The 8,280-nt window shown below is 34.7% G+C and overlaps 1 protein-coding gene across 1 annotated transcript; it reads right to left on the bottom strand.

Moving 5' to 3' along the window:
- Positions 1 to 3,673: 3,673 nt before the first annotated feature.
- Positions 3,674 to 7,610, bottom strand: LOC140979892 (sulfite exporter TauE/SafE family protein 3-like). The gene is made up of 12 exons (XM_073445524.1): positions 7,071 to 7,610; positions 6,316 to 6,475; positions 5,791 to 5,991; positions 5,652 to 5,716; positions 5,508 to 5,535; positions 5,337 to 5,422; positions 5,178 to 5,264; positions 5,017 to 5,067; positions 4,704 to 4,925; positions 4,422 to 4,515; positions 4,182 to 4,322; positions 3,674 to 4,010 (listed from the first exon to the last, which is right to left on the bottom strand). The coding sequence occupies exons 1-12, from the start codon at positions 7,296 to 7,298 to the stop codon at positions 3,925 to 3,927; spliced, it is 1,449 nt and encodes a 482-aa protein (XP_073301625.1). The 5' UTR covers positions 7,299 to 7,610; the 3' UTR covers positions 3,674 to 3,924.
- Between the last annotated feature and the right edge of the window lie 670 nt (positions 7,611 to 8,280).

Below are 8,280 nucleotides of genomic sequence, written 5' to 3'. Positions count from 1 at the left end.
TGGCAACATCACCAAATCAAGAAGTATGATAAGGGAAATTCAACAAGATAATCGAGAGCTCTAAAAAGACAGAAGTATTTTCCAACAAACACAACATTAATACTCAAACACATATCTCTGAAGCGTAGAACAAGAACATGAGCCATCGATATTTCAGCCCACCTCAAGGATAGAAAAGTCCAACCTAAAGATACAACCCAAGTTACCACAAATATGCCCATTTCAATGGTTTTTACTACAACTTAAAGCTATTATAGGTTCATTGTCTAACATTTTATATGTTGCGCAAGGCTCAGAGCTACTGCCAGCTTTCACATTTTTTTTTGGGACGACGCATAGTCAATCACTGTTCGATGCAATTTCAGCCAGTATAACGTTAGTAACACTAAACCGCATCCATTCGCAAATTCCATCAGATACCTCTCGTCGCATTTCGAAATGTAGAACAAAATATAAACGCATCCACTCACATATAAACCAATAAATATTATAAACTTACTTGTTGCAGCCGTCTTCACTGACACGGTTGCCAAACTAGATATGTCGACCGGCATAAAGCCACATGTGAGCCCGGCCCATCACGACTTTGCTACCCGGAACAGATGCTTTCAATTGCTCTTTCACTCCCGGAGCTAAATTATTCCCGTCGCCAATTTTCTTCATGATTACTCGTGATCTAAACAGACGACGGGCAGAATTTTATATTATTTATTTTTCCAGATTCTATGTAGCATTCAAATTCTGTGAGGCAAATTTTGTCCTTCGTGTAAGTATACCTATTTGATCTCGTGGAGTATGTGCTCCTAAGAACAATTCTTATTAGCTATATATAAAATTCTTCAGTGTCTCAAGATAAGTTCCACGTTCCAAAGCGATATACGAAGATATTTTATATGTATCCCTCTTGTCTGGGGTGCATATCGGACCGAACTCCATGATTTCAGGTGCGCGCATAAGCACTGGACTTGCATTCCATCGACTTGTTTTTGCTGCCATCTAAAAAATATTTAAGGTCAATCTTGGAGGCACTTCAACAAGTTAAGAGGGCTATGATTGATGGTACGTGTTAAATGTTTTTCCTAAATATCTTCTGATAATTATAAATATAACGTCGCCCGTTCCGTATAATCGATTATGTAAGCTATCGAGTTATTTAAGCTGAGACTCACAAAATGCTAATTCACTTGGATATATCTCGTGTCAATAATACAAAATTATGAACCATCCATGAAAATTTTACAAATAGCAATCTATTATCCCTTACAAATCTCCAAAGATTTTGGTTTCAACTTTTTTTGTAAAAACAAGGGAGTAACGTATATTGACTCTAATAACTTGCCCTATTCTAAATGGAGTTATCGCTGTTAAAAAAAAAAAAAAAACTAAACCAAAAACATCTGATAATCTTCCATGTACATTATTATGTTATCCTAACAATTAGAGAAAATATAATATTTTTGTTTCATTAATCTTCAATGTGATATTACTGTTTTGTCTTTTTGAAAATATTAATAAAATATTTATAATATTATTTATTAAGTGTAATATTGTAATTGCAATTCAATGATTTGATTGATGTAAGATAAATGATTGGCAAGTGGATAAATAATATGATACACCAAACATGGGATTAAATTGGATAAAAATATAGATAAAAATATGGATAAATAATACAGCGAACCAAACGGTACCTTAGTGTTTTTCTGTTTCGTTTTGATTTGATGGCTCGTCCTCTTGGTTGTTCGGTTTTCTTTTTTTTACAGCAGCTTGCTAGGATGGCTCGTGTTCTTGGTTGTCTGGTTTTATTTGTTGACTGTAGCTTTCTACTGCTGTTGTTTGTTCAGTTAGTTTTTTTGTAAATTTTTTTTGATGATTTGATGCCTCGTGAAAGAATAAATGTCTATTGGTTTTGATTGTATGGCTCCTGCTCTTGATGGTTCAGTTTTTTTCTTTTTCTTTTTTAACAGTAGCTTCCTATTATTCTTGTTTGTTTGATTAGTTTTTTCTAATTTGTTTTTATATGATGGCTCGTGGAAGAACACATGTTGTTGTCTCTGGCTTTGTCGCGAGTTACCTTGCAACGTTTTTCCTTTCGTAGTTCGTATAATAAGGCATAAAAATACAAATTAACATAATTGTTTAAAATAATTTAACGTATTTTTTTACTATGATTATGTGATGTATAAGTGGTGTTTTAGACTTTTTATGAGTCTCATTGCGGGATTCTGTTTTTTATTATCGTTCTAATGCCCACGCATTTGGCAATTTATTTTGCTACATGGAATGGTTACGTGTGTTGCGTTTTGATTATTTTCTTGATTTTTCCAGAAGCAGGAGTTGAGCCAAAGCAATAATTGCCGGATGAAAAACAACCAATTTGTTAATAAATAAAAAAAACTGGGGTTTGTAGCTGGTGGCTAGAATGTTTGATGGCTGCAAAATCTTAGAAACCAAGCTAATAGAGTAATCGAAAACGAATGCTTCTTCAAGAAACAATGTTATTTCTGGTAGACCAAAAGATAGTAGTAGCAACAACAATAGTAAATGAAGTTATATGAACAATGATGAAAGAAAATGATTTTTATTAACTTTGTGTGTGGATTAATGTTAAACTTGAACTAAATTTTTTGTAAAGATATATGTTTTTCGGTTTTCATGAATAAAATTGGAATTTTTTATTTACATCTTAATTTTAATTTTTCTATGTAGTTGGTTGAATTTTTTTATCACATTGGAATCTTACAATGTTATCCACCATGAATATTGTGTGTTGTTGATATTTTTTTTCACGACGTGCAAAATGAGTTGTTAATTATTTTTTAAAGGTGTGAAAGGATATATTGTTGATGCTATTATCTACGGCATGCAGTGCGCGCTGTCGATGATATTATTCGTGACATATAGTGTGAATTGTCGATGCTATTTTTCGTAACGTTCAATGCGTTTTGTTGATGTGCTTTTCCACATTGTGCATTACATAATGTCAATGTAGGTAGCTTTCAACGTCTTTTAATTGTGCAGCATGCAATACGTATATTTAATTGTGCAGCATGCAATGCGCGACGCGGAAAGAAGATTTTGCCCTTTCAAGTTGCAAATCAAAATCTTGTCACTGTGCATTACCCTTATTTTAGCTAATTGTTCATCATCCACGTTGAGGATAGCGGTGCAGAGACCAACTGCGTAGGGTGGTCCTTCAGATTCAATAACGTAGCAAGTGACTATTTATTGAGTTCAACAAACAAATACAAATCCATTTTGCAAAAACACACTTCATTGGCCAAGGAAATTACCAGGAATCGTGTAAAACAATGTATATATATAAAAGAGCAAGGATCGATAATTTTTATATTTTATTTTAAATATTAAAAAAATCGTACTGAGAGAGAGGCGATGTTAGTGCCCGTTCAGTATAATCATATTTATAATTATCAGAAGATATTTAGAAAATAAATTTAACACCTACCATTGATCATAGTCCTCTTAACATGCAATTTTGAAGTGCCTCCAAGATTGACCTTAAATATTTTTTAGATGGCAGCAAAAACAAGTTGATGAAATGCAATTCAAGTGCTTATGCGCGCACCTGAAATCATGGAGTTTGATCCGATACGCACCCCAGACAAGAAGGATACATATGAAAAATCTTCGTATATCGCTTGGAACGTGGAACTTATCTTGAGACACTGAAGAATTTTATATATAGTTAATAAGAAATGTTCTTAGGAGCACATACTCCACGAGATCAAATATTACACAAAGGACAAAAATTGTCCTCACAGAATTTGAATGCTACACAGAATCTGGAAAAATAAATAATATGAAATTCTGCCTGTCGTCTGTTTCACACAGAGTACTTGAACAAGATTCAAATCCCTTCTTGCGATGCACGGTGTAAGAATCCCGTAGCTGAGATCTTTTATCTCACACGTCATACTTGCAGAGGTCCTCGAAGCCCATGTATTCATGGCGCTGCATCTTTCCAATCATGTTCGAAATGCCAACCCCACCTGTTTTTAACCAGGAGAGAAAGCCCGTCAATCAAGAAAATATCCGGCATGCTGAGAATCTTATCATAGTTGGATATTTGTCTTAGACCATTAAAGGTCAGTCGGTCACTTTGAGACGGATAATTTATATGCTACAAGAGGTAATATATTCTAAATGCAAAAGGTGCTCACCTAGAGAGATGGCGCTCACAAAGATCGTGAAAGCTAGAATGAAGATGATAATGGAAGCCCTTCCCAAAATAATGATAATTCTTCTAACGACATGTTGCCCAACAAATGCAGCAACAGTTGCAACCGCAACAAAGTACAGAGCTGCCATGGAGAACAGCAAATCATTTAAAACGAAAAGTTCCAAGAATTTTTTTACCAACAATATGAAAAAATATGCATTTATTGTCGGAATTCAATTACCATAAGGAACCGGAAAACGATTTAAGAGGTAATACTCAACCACTGACATTGACGAGGAGAACATCATGGCAAAAGTAGCTGTGGCACTTGAAACCTAAATGGGAATGACGTTATACATTAGAGCTACGGATCATAATTTGCCAAGAATTAGCAAGAAACAATTGTTATTACTTGTCGTGCAGTAAAAACATTGCAGATTCTTCTCCTAATATACATGGTGATTCAAGAGGTAATTAGGTATACGGGTCAAATACAATTAGGTTATAAAGAATTTGAACTTACCTGTGGAGCAATACCCAACTCCAAAAATAGTGGACCCATGATAAATCCACCACCAAGACCTAGTAGCCCACCTACAACACCAGCCAAGACACCGAAGAAGCCATAAATAATCAGTTGGAGCACTGTCAAATTGGTACCCGAATCTCCCTTGGATTCAATTTTTCGCCATCCCTTGTATAGGCAGAGAGCTTCATAACCAGATACACCAAACGACACAGGAATCTGCAAAGGAATCTCAAGTGGATGATTGCGCAGAACAAAATACACAAATTTCTTTACATTGCCTATTAATTAGATAATCACACACACAAACCTGCAGCAAGTTCACCACCCAGTATAATGCCGAACAAGTAGATGTGTAATTCTGTAGCAGCAATTCAATACCGGTAAGTTTACTTGCTTGCACAAGTTTGAAGAAACTAATAATAATTGCCAAAAAAACCAATATGGCAGTAAAAGGGTAGAAATATTCACCTTAGCCAGCTGAAGTGCAAGAAATGCAAACCAAACAAAGGCCAGAAGCCCAAACTCCTTCCAGCAAACATTCTCAATAATGCCAACCTAAAACATCAAGATATATAACTAGGAGACTTTGGTTTTCTCGAGTATTTGATACTAGGAGAAACTTCTCACCTCGCTTTCTGACGAATCTTTGGCACCCTTATCCGTAACGGGGCCACCAGGAAGAAGCTTATATTCTGCTTCATCTTTACCGCTGCCTAACAATACAGAAGCATACATGCTTAATAATTAAGTGAATCGAGAAGGACAAAAAGGAAAAGGATATGGAATCAATCAACTCACCATTTGATTCTAATCGCTTTGCAGCCTCCTGCAACAAGAAACAAAGGACTATTAATTATTTGAACTTTCATACTAGGTGAAGCATATATTTTTGACAACGGAAAATAATAAATCATGGAAATAGTAAATGATGATTATAGTCACCTTCTTCAAAATAGTTTCTTTCTTCCATGTTTCAACGCCTTTAAGAAAGGCCCTAGTTGATGTGGCTGAAATCGGCATATAAAGTAAGGAGATAGAAAAAGGATTCTAACATGTAAAACTTAATACACCAAATTATTACTTATGAAGAGAATGATTAAAAGAACGGTGACCATCCAATCCGCAAATAGCACATTGAAAGTAACTCCAATACTTATTCCCAGCATGAGCATTGGTTGGATGAGAACGGCTAAGTCATAATCAATGATGGGCATGTCAATGGTAGGATGCCTGAGTTTAAGATTGTAGTAAACAGTTGATACGGCAGCACCCATGATCATACCTGTTGTACAAGAAAACGCATTTATCATTTTCATATGTATAATAAATTACTTGTCAAACACACTCACACACTCAACAAGACCCCGAGATTATCGTCAACAATCTTGGATTTGAACCGAACATTTATCTTGAAACGATCTTCATAAGCTGAAGGTATAAATTCTAACCGGATTGCATAGGGACCTAATATTTTGCTTATCACGTTTAAATAAATTCAATAAAATGATATGTACGTAAAATCAAAAGGTTTTAACATTGTTGCTTAAAAACAAATATAAAAATATGCGCAAAGATTGCAGGGCAATCAAATATGTTTCTGACTCACATTTTGAAATAGCAGTTGATGATTTTGGATCAAATCCAATAATCAGACTAAGCATAGGAACATATATGCCCCCACCACCTACACCGCCGACGCTCCCGAAAGCTGCTCCAAAGAATCCAATTATGGAACCGACAACAATTTGCCAGTTGAATTCCAGATCCTATGGGTCACAAACCCAAGGAATAGATTAAAGGCAACGACAAAGATAATAAATCCAACAACACCATAAGATGATTCGGTTCACAGATTTTCACAAACCAAGTACAATTCAAATTATGTACGTCTGTCGAACTAAGGAAAAAGTTATAGTCTGCTACCATCAACAGGGTCTACTGCGGAAAGTACCAGGTAGAGGTCGCCAATTTCATGTATTTTATATTAAGAAATACAAATAAAAAATTACTCGGTAGCTTCCCTTCCCTTCTAGATCCTCCCCTGGGTGACCAAATTTCGATGCACAGTTCTCATACCTCGTGCAATGACAATAAATACATGATGGATACGCATTACAACAGACAAAAAAAAAATTAATGTTGGCGATCCAATTACAGATAGATAATAAGTTGACGACATTTTAAATTGTTTCCTTGACAAAAACCAACTCCTCTCACCAATAGCCATAAATACTTCAAAATTATTAAATCTTCAAAGTCAGTATACATGCAAGTTATGATCAAAACAAAATTTTAAAATCAAGAATTGCATTTAATCACGATGCTTCAACACTAAAACTGGAATCTATAATCTTGACTCACCGGCCAAACATGCTGGTAACCTGACGCGTCTGATTGCCATAGGAAATTCACAACATCAGTCAACAGATCTGAATCCGGATCATCAACCGGAATCCCAGTTCCGTTATACGGTAAAGATTCTCGCTTTAAGCTTCTCTCAGCAGAAACAAATATTGATGCCAACAAAAAGCTACACACGACAGTGAAAAAGGGCATGAACGCCTTCCATTTCCCTTGATTTCCCGCCATCAAAAAAATTCCCGATATCCAACCTCTCAAGAAACAAGATCCTCACTTTTTTACACACTCCCACTTCGATTCGAAAAGGGTCCCTATATATTCACAGGATTCAGCTAATTGGTGAGGCAGGGTGAAAAAAACAAAATCTAAAAGAAGATCTTTGAAGGGACAATATTTCTTAGAACGAAGCAAAAGGGAACGCAGCCTGCGTGTTTAAAAAGAACGATTTGGAAGACGACATGGAAATGAAAACAAAATACGAAAGATGAAAGACCGCGAGGAAATTGCTGTAGGGTAAAAATTTAATGATGCCGTTGGCGTTGATGAGGAGGAGTTTGATTGAGATGGTTGTTGCTATGTAGGAAAGGTGATAATGGGACAAGTTGGTACTTTGGTTTACAAAACGACGCAGTATTGGTTTCCGAATTGACCATAGGAGGAAAATGCTGTGGGCCCATGCTTGCTAAATTAATTTCAAATAATTTTTAAAAAAACAAATGAATAAAGAATTTTTTAAAAAAAAAAAACATGTTTGTTTTCTAAAATGACAGTTGCTATTGTGTGTACATATCAAATCAATTCATGACTTTTTTTTTCCCTATTTTATTTAGTACATTTTATTTAAATTAGAATATTTGAAAAAGCAAATTTAATTAAACATAATAATTATATTAGGAAATACAAAAATTAATACATAGAGACAGAAAGGGTTGATATATTATTTTATGTAGAAAATAAAAAAAATGGATTTGATAAAATAAAATCATGCGAACGAAGAGTAAACATGAATATATATTTAAAAAAATTATAGAGAGCATGACTGAAAATTATAATTTAATATTTATCTATAACGGTCAATTTCCAAGTTGGACGAGCTTAGCTGGATAACATGAAAAGTCAATAAATGTCAACACCAATTGCAGAACTTCGTACTCAGTATCTAATTGATGAATTTTGTTTACAGAAATTCTTATTTACATTTAAAAATATT

This window comes from Primulina huaijiensis, chromosome 6 (genome assembly GCF_012295235.1).
Source record: "Primulina huaijiensis isolate GDHJ02 chromosome 6, ASM1229523v2, whole genome shotgun sequence".
Classification (NCBI taxonomy): domain Eukaryota; kingdom Viridiplantae; phylum Streptophyta; class Magnoliopsida; order Lamiales; family Gesneriaceae; genus Primulina; species Primulina huaijiensis.
This window is presented reverse-complemented; position numbering and strand designations above follow the sequence as displayed.